Below are 17,256 nucleotides of genomic sequence, written 5' to 3' on the forward strand. Positions count from 1 at the left end.
CTTTTCAGTTAAATTGAGGTTACTGTTTTTAAAAAACTGATTCTGGCCTCTTCTTTGTTTCCCTCAAACTACCACTTTCTTTGCCATTCCTAGAACTAGTTGGAGAGTTTATTTAGCCTAAAAATAGAATAAAATAAGTACAGTTTTGGTTTTTTTTGGAAAAGCTAAAGGAAAGCACAGTTGATACTGTTCTTCCCTGAAAATGGGAAAACTGAGTATCTGATCCCATGTTTTTATTATCAGGTTAAACATACTGTGAGGTAGATATATTTGATGAAAATAATAGCTGTCCTGAAGGGATAATTGTGTGTGTGTGTGTGTGTGTGTGTGCGCGCACACAAATGGTGTGACTTTCGGTGTGTGTAGATGTACGCAGGACCTTGTTTGGGCAATAGTGTGATCGACTTGGCTGTTGCGAGCAAGAGGCAGTGCCGTCCTGTCTACAGAAAGCTTCCTTTAGTCTTTTTCTCTGCAGTGTTCCCTTGCCTGTTCCTTTCCTGAGAACCAGCGAGTCTTTCCCTGGCTCTGAGATAATGACAGTCACGTGCGGCTGCCTTGCTTGTGGCATTTAGGGCCTCTTTCCCCTGTCCTCTGTGGCCGTGGTCACAAGGTGTATTGCATTTGATTCTAGGTTTTGCGTGGGTGACAACGTCAGCGCCACGGTTCGGTCACTGCCATGGCACAGCCGGCGCTCTGAGGTTGAAGATGCAGCGGTTTTAACTTGCCTCCTGGTGCTCTTGGTGAAACCATCCTGGGACACTGGAATCACGCATTCAACACATATTTGAGTGTCTGTCCTGTGCCAGGCACAGTCCTAGGTGTATGAAATACAGTGAAAACCACAGAAGTCACTGTGGTCTAGGAGTTCACATCCGGCTCCTTGGTAACTTTCAGTTGCCAGGCAGCAGAAGGAAAGAGCAACTCTTCAACTGGGACGTGATTTTTTACGAGAGGGGTGCTGTCCCTCCTAGCCTTGTGGTCACCAGTGAGCACTTGCGGGGTGGGGGGGGTCTGGCAGTGGGCTGTGGGGATGGGTTTAGCAGGAGGTCAGGGTGGAAGGAGGAGTTGGGCGAGGCCAGGTGTTGGGAGGCCTTGACTGCAGGCTAGAGCATTCTGTCAACGGAGAAGACGGTGATCCCCACGGGATGGCAGTGACATACGTGACCTCATCTCTGTTCTGGGAGGATAACTGATGGCAGGGTATGGGCTGCATTGAGAAGAAAAGCTGGGGGGCGGCAGAGAGCCCCGTTGGATGATCTTCTTTCATTTACTCTTTTACTCATTCAGCATATACTTAGCTGAGGCTTGCCTTGTATTTATATTTAGAAGTGATTGCCAATCTTAGATGCTATTTTAAGAAGAGTGGAACCAATTTAATGCCGTATCTCATCTTTCAAGCTTGAAGTTTACATTTTGGGGTTTTCTTGGCTGAGCGACCGAAAGATGCACATTTGTAGCGGGGCCAGGGGGGCCCAGTGTGGACATCGCTTCTGCCGAGTTTCTCTGGCTCTCCACCTCACTAGTCAGGGGTGGGTAAAAACGTAGCGGTCTGCTCTGTGGTGAACACAGATAGCTCCCACGCCTCACAGTGGCTAGCTAATTCAAGATTTAATTCAGAGAAAATGCGTTTCGTATATGCTTTGTGATAGGAGCTACAGAGAAAAAACTGGAAGAAGTGTAATGGGTTGTCTTAACAAAATGCTTCCGCTCCTCTGAAGGAGCCAGCCCGCTTTTCTTGGTCAAGGAGGGATATTGCCTTTTAAACATGTCATGGTTGTTATTCATTGTACTTTTTTTTTTTGGTAAGATAGGAAATGTTGTTCTTGGGACTAAGTTAAATGCTGCTCAGCGTGAAACACGTGATGTGGAAGAGAGTGTGTGACTAATTGACGCGCCCTGGGCTGCTGAGAAGACGGTCGCTAGTCCGCAGCAGAGCAAACACTCACGAAGGCTTTCCTTCTCCCCTAGGACTTCCTTCGCCGGACACCTGGCCGGGATTCTTGTTGGACTAATGTACACCCGCGGACCTCTGAAGAAGATCATGGAAACGTGCTCAGGTACAGAACAGAACACTGTTGGCCCGACAGGTTGGAAGTTCATCTTCATTTTAACGGGAATCTTCATTTAACGGGAACAGTTCCCTGTGGTTCAACTTAGGAACTCCCTAATAGGCTCTTTTTTTTTTCCAGACCAGGGCTCGAACCCGTGTCCCCTGTATTGGCAGGCGGATTCTCAACCACTGCGCCACTAGGCTCTTTTTAAACCAAGAGGTAAAGCAGCTGGCGCTGGTCCTCATACTGCTCCTAAGAAGAGGCTGCAAACCCCAATTTTAAACCTGAGGCTTTCTTAGGGGACAAATAGCGGTGCACGCTTATACCCACAACGTTATTGCTACTCACCAAAAACCATGATTTCCTTGAAATTTGGAGACTTAAAGCGGGTTTAAAATATGCTTGCTTCTGTAATATTCCATGAATTCAAAGTACAAGGAAAAGTTAAAAAAAGAAAGAAAAATCTGTACTGAAGTGCAAGGCCAGTATTTTAAAGAATTCAGAATGACCACTAGGTCCTTGGCGGGTGAGACATATATTCATGCATGGCCAAACCAAGTGTGTTATTGCTTGAAGCGTGGCTCCTGCTATTTAATTAAAAAAATTTTTTTTCATCTAATTGATGCTCAATGAAAATACTTTATTTTATTTAGAAACCTATGAATTTTTTGGATCTCTTAATTGAAAATGCTATACTGGTCTTGACTTAGAAGGAAACTATTGATATTTTGCAAACACTTGTTCTATAGGCCATATGAGTTCCAATATTTCATCTTTTTAAAAAAAAATAAATTTATTTATTTATTTTTTGCTGTTGGCTCTTCGCTGCTGCGCACGGGCTCACTCTAGTTGCAGAGAGCAGGGGCTACTCTTCGTTTTGGTGCGCGGGCTTCTCATTGCAGTGGCTTCTCTTGTTTTGGAGCGCAGGCTCTAAGCGCACAGGCTAGGTAGTTGTGGCTTGCGGGCTCAGTAGTTGTGGCACGGAGGTTCAGTAGTTGTGGCACGGAGGTTCAGTAGTTGTGGCTCATGGGCTCTAGAGTGCAGGCTCAGTAGTTGCGGCACAGAGGCTCAGTAGTTTTGGCTCTTGGGCTCTAGAGCGCAGGCTCAGTAGTTGTGGCGAACGGGCTTACTTGCTTCGCAACATGTGGGATCTTCCTGGACCAGGGCTCGAACCCGTGTCCCCTGCATTGGCAGGCGGATTCTTAACCACTGCGCCACCAGGGAAGTCCCCAGTATTTCATCTTTTATTACTCTAGTTGCAGAGAGCAGGGGCTACTCTTCGTTTTGGTGCGCGGGCTTCTCATTGCAGTGGCTTCTCTTGTTTTGGAGTGCAGGCTCTAAGCGCACAGGCTAGGTAGTTGTGGCTTGCGGGCTCAGTAGTTGTGGCACGGAGGTTCAGTAGTTGTGGCATGGAGGTTCAGTAGTTGTGGCTCATGGGCTCTAGAGTGCAGGCTCAGTAGTTGCGGCACAGAGGCTCAGTAGTTTTGGCTCTTGGGCTCTAGAGCGCAGGCTCAGTAGTTGTGGCGAACGGGCTTACTTGCTTCGCAACATGTGGGATCTTCCTGGACCAGGGCTCGAACCCGTGTCCCCTGCATTGGCAGGCGGATTCTTAACCACTGCGCCACCAGGGAAGTCCCCAGTATTTCATCTTTTATTCATGGAAAATCTTCTGAGACTATTTTACCTTTTCTTGAGCCATAAATAATTTATTTTCACAGTTTATGCCAGTGACTGGTATTCTTGAGAACCATATGATATTCATGATATTAGAAAGCTTTCCAAGCATTGTGCTGTTGCTTTTATTAGTTGGCTGTATTCGCTTTCTGGTGATTTTTACAGATTGTGTTGCATCTACGCAGATTTTTATTTTCCTGTGTTTGCCTATTACTGTGTTTCTAGTGTGTGTGCTTGGAAGAGGCAGCAGGAGCTTCCTTTATTGAAAATGTCCAGTTTTATTATATTTTTGATACAACTTAATTATGGAAATCTAGTAATGAGCTTTGTCGCCCAAACGCTCTCAGTGCTGACAAAGGAAAAGAAATGATTCTTGGGAGTCTAATGTTTTGTTTCCTTTTTCTTTGTGTGTCTGAGGATTAAGTGGCTAGTAAAGCTTTCTACAGACATATTATGGAATTTAGGCAAGTATTTTGGTTTTAAAGAGGATTTTCCCCCACAATTATAACATTTAAACTCTTAGTTTCCTTCTTAAAACCTTGTCTATTTTCTAAGGAGACTTACTTTTATATCATTCTATTTTCAGTGTAATACAGTAGAAAATTAAATGCTAAAAGTTGAAACATTCAGTGCTATTTACAAATGGCCTGCAATCTGTCTGCCGTGTTTTCCGGTGAAGCCGGAGAAAGATCTAGAGTGAGCTGAGAATTGAGGTGACACGGGAGCCCTGTGGAAAATAATCAAGTACGTGAAGACTGCTGTCTGATAACTCCTGGGAGAGGAGCATCACACTGAAGGTGTCCCCTGTAACTCCTCCCTCTCTCCTTTCCTTCAGCAGTACTGAGTCGTCTGTCCTACTGCTTTCTTAGGGGTAAGAAACGGGAAAGTCCATTAGGAGGGGTAAGAATGTGGCTCACCTAGCACCTCTGTTGTGGGGCAGCTTCTCTCAATAGCCAGAGCATCTCTACTTGTACAGAGGCCTCAAAGACCAAGCTTGGTCCCTTGGAAGGCAAAGACCATCTTATGTCATTAGGAACCTTAAGGAACTTCAGAGAGTATAAGTTAGGGTTTTATTGTCCCCACCACGTTCTGTTCCCTGTAGGACTAACCGCAAACAAAAGAGAGCTTATTTTAACAAATGTTTAGAAATCATTTATAATGGCTTTGAGCTTTGTTACAAAGAATCTCTTAATTGTTGGAAAGGTTAGTAGTTACAGCCTTATGGCTGTTGTGTTCTATCAGACGTGTCTGTTTTTATGCTACTACCATACTGTTTTGTTTACTATAGCTTTATAATATAGATGGCAATCAGGAAATGTTAAGATGGCTATTATCAAAAAGACAAGAGATAACAAGTACTGGTGAGGATGTTGGTGGGAATGTAAATTGGTGCAGCCACTATGGAAAACACCATGGAAGTTCCTCAAAAAATAAAAAGAACTACCATATGGTCCAGCAATCCCACTTCTGTGTGTATATCCAAAGAAAATGAAATCAGTATCTCGAAGAGATATCTGCACCCCCAGGTTCATTACAGCATTATTCACAATAGCCAAGATAGGGAAACAACCCAATGGATGAAGAAGATGTGGTATTTATATGTATATAATGGAATATTATCAGGCATAAAAAAGAAAGAAATCCTGTTATTTTTGACAAAATGGGTGAACCTGAAGGACATTATGCTAAGTGAAATAAGCCAGAGAAAGATAAATACTGTATGATCTCACTTATTTGTGAAATCTAAAAAAGTTAAACTCATAGAACCAGAGAGTAGAACAGTGGTTTCCAGGGGTTGGGGGGTGTGGTAAATGCAGAGATGTTGGTAAAAGGGTAAAAACTTTAAGTTGTAAGATGAGTAAGTTCTGGGGATGTAATATACAGCATGGTGACTATTGTTAATAATACTGTATTATGTACTTGAAATTTACTAAGAGAATAGATCTTACGTGTTCTCACATATATACCCACACAATGGTAAGTATATAAAGTGATCGGTGTGTTAATGAACTCGATTCTGGAAATCATTTCATAACATATATGTATATTAAATCATCACATTGTACACCTTTTAAAAAAATCGCATTGCCCAACTTAAACATGTACAATTTTTATTTGTCAGTCACACCTCAGTAAAGCTGGCAGGGGTGGCAGGGGAAGCCTACCCCCGCAATTAAAATGTTTGTTTCCTTCATATTTAGGCGTTTTTCCCTCCAATATTGATTACCCAGGACAGCAGGACTACTTTAATGGTTTAGGTAAGTACTTTGTTTCATTTAATACATTTAAACTTATATTTTAAAATGATAGTGTTTGCTACTGTAGAGCTAATTTAAAATAATACTTTATGCTTTTGGAAAGTACTTCACACATTATATACTTGTGCCTCTAACATGCGTGGAAGCTAGATGGAGGGGTCACCCGGCGAGCATATGTGGGCGCGTTGTTAGGGAGGGCTAGGGAAGGAGGGAACTCTGGTGTGAAAATACTGTATGATTGGTTTGAGGTCTCTCAGACATGGTTAGAGTCATACTAGACCCAGGTTCCTTGATTCTCAGCCTAAGAGACTATCCTGCTGGCTAAGTGTTAGAAGTTAGTTTCAGATATACAGTTCTCCACGGTCCATGCCACCTACATATTCAGAAAGAATCATGCTTGCCCTAAGAGGCTAATATAGGCATTCCTCTAATAGTTAATACCATGTGACTTAAAGAGGAGAATGTATTTTTTCTAGATATCTTTGTAAATAGGTAGAAAGGACTTCCTGTTTAAGCATATGACCTGTTTTAGGCTAAAGTTCTTACAGTCCAGCCTGAGGAAGCTGCACTGCAATATCCTGGATCAATACCAGCAGATACGTGTCAAAGAAGCCATAGGCTCTGGAAGCAGTGGGTGGCTTTATTGTCCTGCCCATGGAGAATTGCTGCAGCTTAAATCTGGGGTCAGCAACCTTTCCTGTAAAGGGCCAGATAGCTACTGTTTGAGATTCTAAAGGCTTTGTTGACCATATGGTCTCTGTCGCAACTAGTCAACCTGTGTCGTAGCATGAAAGCAACCATAGACTATTCATAAGCAAATGTGCATATTTGTGTTCCAATAAGACCTTATTTACAAAAACAGGCAGTGGGTTGTATTTGGACTCTAAGTTGTAGCTTTTTGACCCCTGGCTTAAATCATATAAGTACAAAGAATTATATAATTACATATATATATATATATATATATATATATATATATACGGTGCTTTTGCTTTATTTTTCTGTACAGGTTCTTAGCCTCAGTCTGGTTTACGCAGTAGCACTTTGTAAGTGGTCCCTTGTGCAAGTGTCAGACTAACCACTGTGGGAGAGAAAGAAAGAGCTATAGTCCCTGTCTCAGTATTTAACCAGGAGTGAGAATGTAGGTGCCATACATTTAAAAAGGTGAGACAGTAGAAATGAAAAGGACTAACTAGGGTATAGAAAGTAGAATGGTGAACTGTGGAGTGGGGTGGTACACAATAAGGCGATGATAGCTAATAATGACATTTGTTGAGTTTTTACTAAAATGTCTCCTTCCAGTAACTACCGCCTGCACTGTTCTGGTTTCATTTCTGTCACCATAGATTAATTTGTCTGAGCCTGAACTTCATATAAATCTACTCATTTACTAAGTACTCTTTTGTATCTGGCTTTTGTTATTCAACCTCATTTTTTATGATCCATATATGTTGTTGTATGTATCAGTAGTTATTCTTTTTCACTGCTGAATGGTATTTTATTGTTTCAATATGCCACAGATTTTCTGGATACCATTTTGTTAATAATTTCTAATTTATTTCTCTTGTTGTTAGAGAGCACACTCAGTGTAGTTTAATCCTTTTACTTTAATGAGACTTTCTTTTGGCCCAGTGTATGGTCTATCCTGGTGAATGTACCATGTGCCCTTGAAAAGAATGTGTGTTCTGCCATTGTTGAAAGTAGTACTCTACACATATCAATTAAGTTAAGGTGGTTTACAGTCTTGTTTATATCTTCTGGGTCTTTACTGGGTTTTGTATCTAATTTTTTATCATGTACTTTGTCTTTCACTAAATTTGGAAGGGTTTCAGATACAATTTCTTTAAGTATTTTTTTCTCCACCAGTCTGCTTCTCCTCTCAAGACTTTAATGCATGAATTTTAGACATTTTAATAATGTCCCTCAGGCTCCTCAGGCTCTTATTTATTTCTTTCAATCTTTTTCCCTCTATGTTCTTCATATTGGATAGCTTTTATTGATTTATCTTCAAGTTCACTGACTCCTTTCTCTGTCATCTCCACTCTGCTATTGAACCTAGCGAACCTATCCAGTGACTTTTTTTTTAATACTGTAATTTTAGTTCTAAAATTTCCATTTGGTTCTTTTTTTAGTTTCTGTGTCTCTGATGAAAACTCTGTCTCTCCATTTCAAGAGTGCACCTTTATCTCATAGAGCACAGTTATTGTATACCTTTAAAATCTGTCTAATAATTCCAACATCTGAGTCCTATTCTGTGGCTGGCACCTGCTGATTGTCTTTTTCTCCTGAGAATTGGTCACATTTCTTCTGTTTTGTTTTGGTTTTGTATGTCTGGTAATTTTCTCTTATATCTGAACGTTTTGACCTTTATTGTGAGATTTCAGATTCTGTTAAAATCCTCTGCAGAATGTTGATTTTTGTTTGTTTGACCAAGCAGTCAACCTGGTTAGGTTTAGAGCACAAATTCTGTTTTTCTTTCTGTGGGTGGTGGGTTCCAATGTCAGTTCAGTTTTCAAATCCTTTACTGTACTATTTGGGCCTATCCCATTCATGTACCACTCATGAGATGATCTGATACTTGTGTAGTTAAGTTATGTGGTAGTTGAGTTTTCCAAGTCTTTGCTTCTTTTATTCCCTTGTGTCTGTTCACTGCATGCATAGCTCAGGGATGGGCCCAGGGCTTATGTCAGTTGATCTGCAGAAATAGAAGGTTCTTCTGTGCAGATCCAAATTTCCAGGTAGTATCATTTTTCTCCTGCCTCAAGAACTATCTTAACCATTGCCTCTAGTGCAGGTCTCTTGGTAATCAATTCTTCTAGCTTTTGTCTTACTAAAGAACTAAAGAATATCCTCTTCCGTCTGATTTTCACCTACACCAATGTCAGACTATTTCGTGTTGTCCCACAAGTCTCTGAGGGCTCTGTTTATGTTGTTTGGTGTGTGTGGGCTTCAGTTTGGATAGTGTCTGTGGCTGTGTGTTCAAGCTCTGTGATCTTTCTTCCACAATGTCGAATTTGCTGTCAATCCCATCTAGTGAATTTTTCCTCTCAGATACTCTCTTTTTTAGTTCTGGAAGTTCCATTTAGTTCCCTTTTATATCCTCCATTTCTCTTCTCATTAAATTCATGTTTTTATTTATTTAAATCATGGGCATAGTTATAATGGCTATCCTAAAATCCTTGACTGCTAATTCTGTCTTATCTATATATTTTTTGCATCTGCTTCATTAGACTGATTTTTTTCCTGGTCACAATTTTTTTTTTTTTTTTAATCTGTGAGTTTTGATTGGATGCTAGACATTGTGTATTTTGTGGTATTGAGTGCTAGAGTCTCTTTTCTTTTAAAGAAAACTGGACTTTGTTCTGGCACACATTTAAGTTTTCTGATGATTAGTTTGATCCTTCTGGGGCTTATTTGTTAATTCTTGAGGGTGGGTCTAAAGTAACTTTTATTCTAGGGTTAACTCTGTGCTGTGGCTGAGATGTTAGTTTTCTGGGATCTCTCCCGAATGTCCTTTGTTCAGCAGGGACTCTACTCTGGCTGGTTGGAATGCAGAGGTCTCCCAGCCCTGCCTGAGCTCTGGGAATTGTTCAGTTTATAGCTCTCAGGCATCCTTTGCCTGGTCTCATGGAATTTCACCTACACACCCATGGCTTAATATTCAACAACATCTCCAGGCGACCCCATGAAGATTTCTGGAGGTTTTGCTATACACGTAGTTCTCTCCTTTGCTGTACTCTGCCCTGCAAATTCCAGCTCAACTCAGGGAGCCTGCTGCATCTGATTGTGTTCCCGCTCCCTGCACCAGAGTATGGAAAGTGCCTCCAGGCTCATTTCCTTTATTTCCTTTCTCTCAAGATTCAAAATCTTGTACTGCCAATTGTACAATGTCTAAAAACATTTGTTTCATATATTTTCTCCCTTCTACTTAAGTAGAAGGGCTAGTCCAGTCCTAGTTACTCTGTCCTGGCAGAGGTAGAAGTTCAATTCAGCAATATTAATGTAGTGCAGTCGGCGTTCAGCCTGGAAGGGAGGAGCAGGGTTGTACTTACTGGAGGTTACCCAGAAGAAGCAGGGTGCTGTGTCTTGATGAGTAAGTAGAAGTTAAGGAAAGCCATGAAAGGAAAGGGCTCTTCAGTCCTTTATGAAAAAGCCTGTCTGGGATTATCCAGAATGTACTGGAGTGCCACTGAACAATTTATTCAGTAGAGTGACACTGTGGGAGTTATAGTGAAGATGTGTTTTTGGTGTTAGTTCTAAAGGCTCGGAGCATGATTATCCATCCTGGCTGTTTGTATGAATCACCTGAGGAGCTTTTACAACATGTCCATGCCTTGAATCCAACCCACACCAATTAAGTTAGAATAGGGACAGAGACAGGGACTTGGACTTTTTTTTTTTTTAAAGCTTCCCAGGTGATTCTAATGGGTTCAGGAACGAAAATCATAGGCTTAGGTGATTGGCTTGGGAGCTACCGAGATGAATACTGTTGCTGCCCAAAGAAGAGGCTTTACTCTGAGGCTTTCACTGCTGATGATCTGGATGCTTAAAATCCTAGAAACGGGTCTTGGTGTAGGAGAGGAATGATTGCTGGACGATGCAGGCTCACCTGCTTCTATCTGTGGACTCACCTGAGGAGAGGAGGTGTGATGATTAGCTGTCAACAAAGCTGATGTAGTCATTCGGAAGAGCATTGGGTTCTTTTGGTTGTTTGTTACGGAGGCCACTTCACACGGACTTAAGTATAAGAAGAGGTTTCTCGGCCTCTGTGACTAGGAAGAGGTGAATTGTACGGGAAGACCATTTTGGTTCTGTCTCCCATTGTGATTTCTCTCTTCCTGTTGACCTTATTCTCGCCAGTAGGCAGAGGACATGGCTCCTAATACCTCAGGGTTGCTAAAGGAAAAGGAGCTTGTCTCCTGGTTCATTTTTTAAATATCCAAAAGAAACAGGAATGTTCCTCTGGATGCAAAGAATAATAATAACATACTTGTGCACAGACATGACTTGAACGATCATAGATTACCTAGTCCTAACATCTTGTGTGACAGCTGGGAATTGAGGTTTAGAAATGTTAAGTAATTTGGCTAATGTCGTACAGGTAGTTAGTTATAGAACTAGGACCAAAAATGCAAGTCACTGATTCCTAGCCGCTGCTTTTTCTATTGTACAGAGCTATGAGATGGACATTCTACCGATTTAACCTTACAAATTAGGGATGTTTCCTGTATTGACTTTTCTCTTATCTTTTTTTGAGCTTATTAAAAAAAAGGAAAAAGGGCAACCTGCAAAAAGCCTCCTTCATGTGAAAGAGGCATAAGCACAGCAGACACACAGCCCAGAGAATTAAAGGCAAAAATAACAGCCCCTTTCACCTTTCTTATCCCCTGTAAGATTACCATATTTATATTTCTTCCACTGAAGTGATTGGATTTCTTCAAAGGCAGAGCTATATAAGGCCCGGTGGCCATGCTAATGGTCATCTAGGGAACTTTTATGAGAGCATATGTATCTCTTACAAGTAATGATTTATTCTTAATATGGCCGTCCTTAGCTGGAAAAGTCTTTATAGGTCAGAGAACCTCATGAATGTTTAAAAAGCTGTTACCAATTTTTCTAATCTCGGTGGTGTTTCTTGATCTCTTTTGCTGTGAAATTCTGGTATGTGTACAAGGAACAGATGGAGTAGTTTATAGAATAATGATAACCAGAATTTCTTTTATTACGGAGCCAAAGTATATAACTACAAAAAAAATATTCAACTAGGATTCATTGCAGGGTATAATTTAAACTTTTTTATCTTAAGTGTTTGATTGTTAGGTTTTTCCAGCCATGTTTATTATGAAGATTCAAAAATATCTGATTGGGCCAGTGGAACAGCTGCAGAAAATTTTTGGTCCTAGGAGACCTGTTCTCATTATAATAGATATTGATGGGATTTTCGGTCCTGTTGGTGATTTATGACTGATGATATAGAACCTTTAACCACACTAGTCTTTTTGACTTAAGGCATTAAAACTTTCCCTTTCTCTCTCCCCATGTTTTGTCTGACAAGTACCAAATTAGATTTTATAATATTCAGATGTTTAGAGTCGTAGGCGCTGCTCGGTTGTATTTTAAAAGAAATACACGAAGAAAGATGTTTTTCTCTATCAAGAAAATGTTGCCTCAAATCGTAGCAAATTTACCTGTCAATTGAAACTCTATAGACGTTATGTTGTATTTCTGGTATCTGCGTAGATAGCTATTCAGAGCTTTGGGGTTATTTTGGATTTTGAATGAGCTGAATATTTTTGAGGGTAGAAAGGTAGAAATAAATGCTGCTTAGACCTTCTGTAACAAAATGAATTTCCACAGGGATTTGAAAGTGGTAATGAGCCATATGGGAAAGTGCCCAATGTGCTTTTTGTGTTGCAATAAAATAATTGGCACTCTTAGGGAATTGGGCAGTCTCTCTATTCAGGCATTGCTGAAGCATCCTGTGGTATTCAGCGACTTATCCATAAATATTCTATTATGTTTTGGAAGGGTTGCCCCTTTTATTCTTTGTGAAGTAGATATGTTTATTGTGTTTTGACCATTTGCCCTAATAGGAAAGTTTTTTGGGGGGGGGTTATTTTTTATTTGTTTTTTGGCTTTTTTGGTGAGAAGCATAGAAAGCAAGATTTGTAGCAGTGCCACAGTCTCCTTTATCTCAGGATATGAACCTTGCTGGTGGGTGTTCCCCAGCACAGTAGTGGGAGCTGAATTTTTCTGATTGTTCTATGGCATAAAGACCAATTTGAGGAAGAGTGTCCTTGTTAAAAATTGTGTCCAGATCCCATTTCAGTCCTAAATCATTCAGTATACTTATATCCTTATCCTGATTCAAATATCATAATGTTATATTCTGACATGGGAAACATGTGAGAGAGAATATGGAAGTTGCGTTATAGGAGGTATTTAGTAAATGTCCACTAATTTTTACTACATTAGAAGAAAGGATTAGCCCCCGAAATCCTGAACAGTTTTATTTAATGTTTGTTTAAATCATTCATGTCTGTGACTTTCAAGGACATTAAATAAAATAGTACCAACATAGAAGATTTTGTAATAGATGATAAATAGAAGAGTATTGTAATAATCAGTAAGAGTGAGCAAAGGCTCTGAATGACTGTTCTCCAAAGCAGATATACAAATGGTTAATAAGCACATGAAGAGATGCTCAACATCATTAGTCATCAAAAACCACAGTGAGATACCACTTCACACCCATTGGGATGGCTATAATTAAAAAGACAGATAATAACAAGTGTTGGTGAAGATGTGGAGAAATATGAACCCATATATGTTGCTTGTGTGAATATTAAATTGTGTAACTGCTTTGGAAAACATTCTGGTGGTTCCAAATGGTTAAATATAGAATTACCATATGACGCAGCAATTCTACTCTTAGGTATGTACCCAAGAGAAATGAAAACATATGTCCAAATAACAGCTTGTATGCAGATGTTTATAGCAGCATTATTCACAATAGTCAAAAGGCAGAAATAACCCAAATGTCATCAGTTGATGAGTGAGTAAACAAAATGTGATATATTTCTACCATGGAATATTACTTGGCCATGAAACAGAATGAAATACTGATTCGTGCTGCAACATGGATGAACCATGAAAACATTATGCTGAATGAAATAAGCCATACACAAAACACCACATATTATATGATTCCGTTTATAAAATTGTCCAGAATGGGCATAGCTACAGAGACAGAAAGTAGATTAGTGGTTATTTAGGGCTAGGAAAGTCAGAGGGTGATAGCTAAAAGGGTACAGATTTCTTTTGGGGGTGATAGATATGTTCTAAAATTGATTATGGTATTGATGGCACAACTCTTAGGAATATACTAAAAGCAGTTGAGTTATATGCTTTAAATTGATGAATTATATAGTATGTCAGTTATATCTCATGAAAGTTGTAAAAACATACCAATAGACACAAATACTTTATATGACAAATATTTATGTAAACACATATAATTATATTATATTATCCACTGAAACTAGTGTGTTTTATTGTCATTTCACTTTTTATTTGAAAATAAGGACTTTTAGAGTGCCTGAAAGCTTTTTATGGGAAATTAACTGTTTTCATTTTAATCTCATATATTAGGAAAGCATTTTTTTCATAACCAACACGAAAGTAAATTTTAAAATTGCCTCAAGACCAATTATCAAAAATTCTGAATATGAAATTTCAATTAACCAGGTTCTACCCTACAGTGTTCCCCGTGTTGGCTTGATTTTTTTTTTCTTTAGTCTTATTAAAGCAATAAGAAGCTGAAACTCAGGCATGTGCTATGGTGGGTGATATGGAGACATATGACACAAGACATATGAAGGGTAGGAATTTTCATCAACAATAAGACGCACATTAATTAAACATTTGAAACATCATCTTCAAAGGGGTGTGATAATGGAAGGAGAGAAGGGAAAAAAATCAAACATACTTCTCTCTCATTATACCAGAATTAGATTGGTAATCGTCTGTGGGGAAAAATAATATCTTCCAAACAAATTCCATAAAAGTGGTGATTAAAGAAAAATGTAAGGAATAAACTCAAACGGACTTGAAAAGATTGATGGAAGTACCTTGCAAAAGTCAACTTTGCCCTTTATTAATGGTATGTCGAAGTTTGATTCTTAAAGCATTATTTAATGAGCAGGTTGTCTCTTCTCTCATTTAATCTTGCAACCAGTTTCTCGGAAGTGCTAGTAATAGAAGCTATGATCTCTGACATAGAATTCTAATTAGAGAGACATTGGCTTGTATTTCTCAATGTAGTTATCAGCATCTGAAGTATCATAACTAGCACAGAAGCCCTGCAGAATGTGTGTTAAATATTGGTCTGCCTCTCATTGTTTGGAGCCACCAGACAGTAAGGCTTTATCAGCTATCATTTCAACCATTCCCTTGACTCCAGCCAGGACTTCACTGAAAATACTCCAAGTATTAAGTAGCTCTAAACGGAAAGAATCCACTCCATATGTCAATAGGCCATTCCAGTCCCCTCTCCAGTACTGCTCATGTCTTCAAAATACCTTCTTATATAAAATAGGTAACTAATAAGAACCTACTGTGCAGCACAGGGAACTCTATTCAGTACTCTGTAATAACCTAATGGAAAAAGAATCTAAAAAATAGTGGATATGTGTATATGTATAACTGATTCACTTTGCTGGGCACCTGAAACTCACACAACATTGTAAATCAACCAGACTCCAATAAAAATTAATTTAAAAGAATAAACATCTTCTTCGTCTTCAGCACATAAGGACTCAATCATATCCAGTCCCGTGTTCGGTCTTGTGGATACAACAGTGACAGGACAGTCATTGCCCACCTGCGTGGAGGCATTCTTCATCCATCGGTCATCTTTCCTTACTTTGAGGATTATCACTGTAATCAAAAGAATAGCATAAATTATTTTATTGTCTTTGCTAACAAAATAGGAAGTATGAAAAGAATAGTGCATCGCAACATTCCATAACTTTTTCATTGTGCCTGTAGGCTACTTTGGATATCAGGATTATTACCCACGTGGCAGGCCAGGTTACTATGACGAAGTACCCAGGAACTATGACGCATATACAGCGGGACTGAGTGAAGAGGAACAGCTGGAGAGAGCGTTAAGAGCCAGCCTCCGGGACCAAGGTAGGAGTTTTGCGCCCTTCCCTTTATTTTAAAGTACATACCTCGCATGGTGAGATGTCTGAAAAAGGACTATTTGTAGCAAATTAAACTTTAAATAGTTTATAAAAAGGATATGTAGATGAAAAAAATGTGTGCAGATTGTGATTACAAAGAATGGGGTATGATGCCATGTTCCTAGCAACCTAAGTTAATAAGGTGCCAGACTATGTATGTATTGTTAAAGTGGTTCTTTTTATAGGTCTGCTGCACTCAGTGCTTTGTCATTAAAGTCAAGGAACTTAAAAAAAAGAATTCTTAGGTGCATGAAAGAAGGGGTTTACTTTGAAATTCATTTGTGTAAAGTAGGCTATATATCGCTGTGTATCAAACTGTTGGCCACAAGCCTTCCTCAAAATCACATGAATAGGGCTTCCCTGGTGGCGCAGTGGTTGAGAGTCCGCCTGCCAATGCAGGGGACACAGATTCGTGCTCCGGTCTGGGAAGATCCCACATGCCGTGGAGCAGCTAGGCCCGTGAGCCATGGCCGCTGAGCCTGCGTGTCCGGAGCCCGTGCTCCGCAACGGGAGAGGCCACAACAGTGAGAGGCCCGCATACCGCAAAAAAAAAAAAAAAAAAAAAAAAAAAAATCACACGAATCGCTTGATAACAGCCAGGCCCGCGAGCCATGGCCGCTGAGCCTGCGTGTCCGGAGCCCGTGCTCCGCAACGGGAGAGGCCACAACAGTGAGAGGCCCGCATACCGCAAAAAAAAAAAAAAAAAAAAAAAAAAAAAATCACACGAATCGCTTGATAAGAATTCAAACTCAGGGTTCCACTGCAGGCCTGCTGAACCAGTCTTCCTGTGGGCAGAGCCTAGGAATTTGTATTTTTAACCAACTTTCCAGAAGATTCTTTTACAAAAACCGCTGTATTTATTTTGCCATCTTTGTTCCGGGGTTTGGCTTATGAGTTTGGGTATTACCGTTTTTAAAAAGCAGTAAAAATCATCTATTCATTCAATAAACGTTTATTAAGGTCTTACTGTGTTTCATGTACTGTGATAAAGAATACAGAAAGGTTAAAAAATGGAATCTCCCCCCGCCACCCAAAGTTCGCAATCTCTGGTAGGGGAAGTGCATGCTAGATGCCATAAGTAACCATAATGTCAGGTACCTAGGAGAGGCTTAGGCCAATTGCTAGAGGCAGTGAGAACGGGTGAGCTTTTCCTTAACTAGATCTATCAGAATTTCACAGAAGAGGCAGCATTTGAGTTGGACCTTCAAGAATGTGTAGAGTTTGCAGAGATGTGGAAGGTCCTTCCAGGCAGGAATCAGTATCTGCTCAGACACAGAAGCAAGCGGTGTGGTCACCCCACCTTCACTTTCGAATGGAGCATTAAGAGAAGAAGGGGAAGAAGAGTGGGCAGCTAGGCTGGGGCCTGATCACAGAGGTCCTAGAATTAAATAGGCCACGTGGCAAATGGATCTGCTCTATGATGTAAATGCCAGTAAGAGTTCTGCACAGGGGAGTGATGCGATCAGACCTGTGTATGTGAATCCGGCAGCAGTCATTTCACGAACAAGGATTGAGCACCTCCGGCGG

General features: G+C 40.1%; 1 protein-coding gene across 11 annotated transcripts in view; it reads left to right on the top strand.

The window, feature by feature from the left end:
- RHBDD1 (rhomboid domain containing 1) overlaps window positions 1-17,256 on the top strand; it is a 118,198-nt gene that overhangs the window by 52,315 nt on the left and 48,627 nt on the right. For all 11 annotated transcript variants that reach the window (XR_008619192.1, XR_008619195.1, XR_003677817.2 and 8 more), the window contains 3 exons: window positions 1,969-2,057; window positions 5,927-5,983; window positions 15,533-15,676. Coding sequence is in view for 8 of the 11 variants with exons in the window: in XM_028482300.2 (XP_028338101.1) it covers window positions 1,969-2,057; window positions 5,927-5,983; window positions 15,533-15,676 (290 nt within the window). In the remaining 3 variants the exon portion in view is untranslated. The remainder of the gene's footprint in view (window positions 1-1,968; window positions 2,058-5,926; window positions 5,984-15,532; window positions 15,677-17,256) is intronic.

The sequence above is a fragment of the Physeter macrocephalus genome, chromosome 2 (genome assembly GCF_002837175.3).
Source record: "Physeter macrocephalus isolate SW-GA chromosome 2, ASM283717v5, whole genome shotgun sequence".
Classification (NCBI taxonomy): Eukaryota; Metazoa; Chordata; class Mammalia; order Artiodactyla; family Physeteridae; genus Physeter; species Physeter macrocephalus.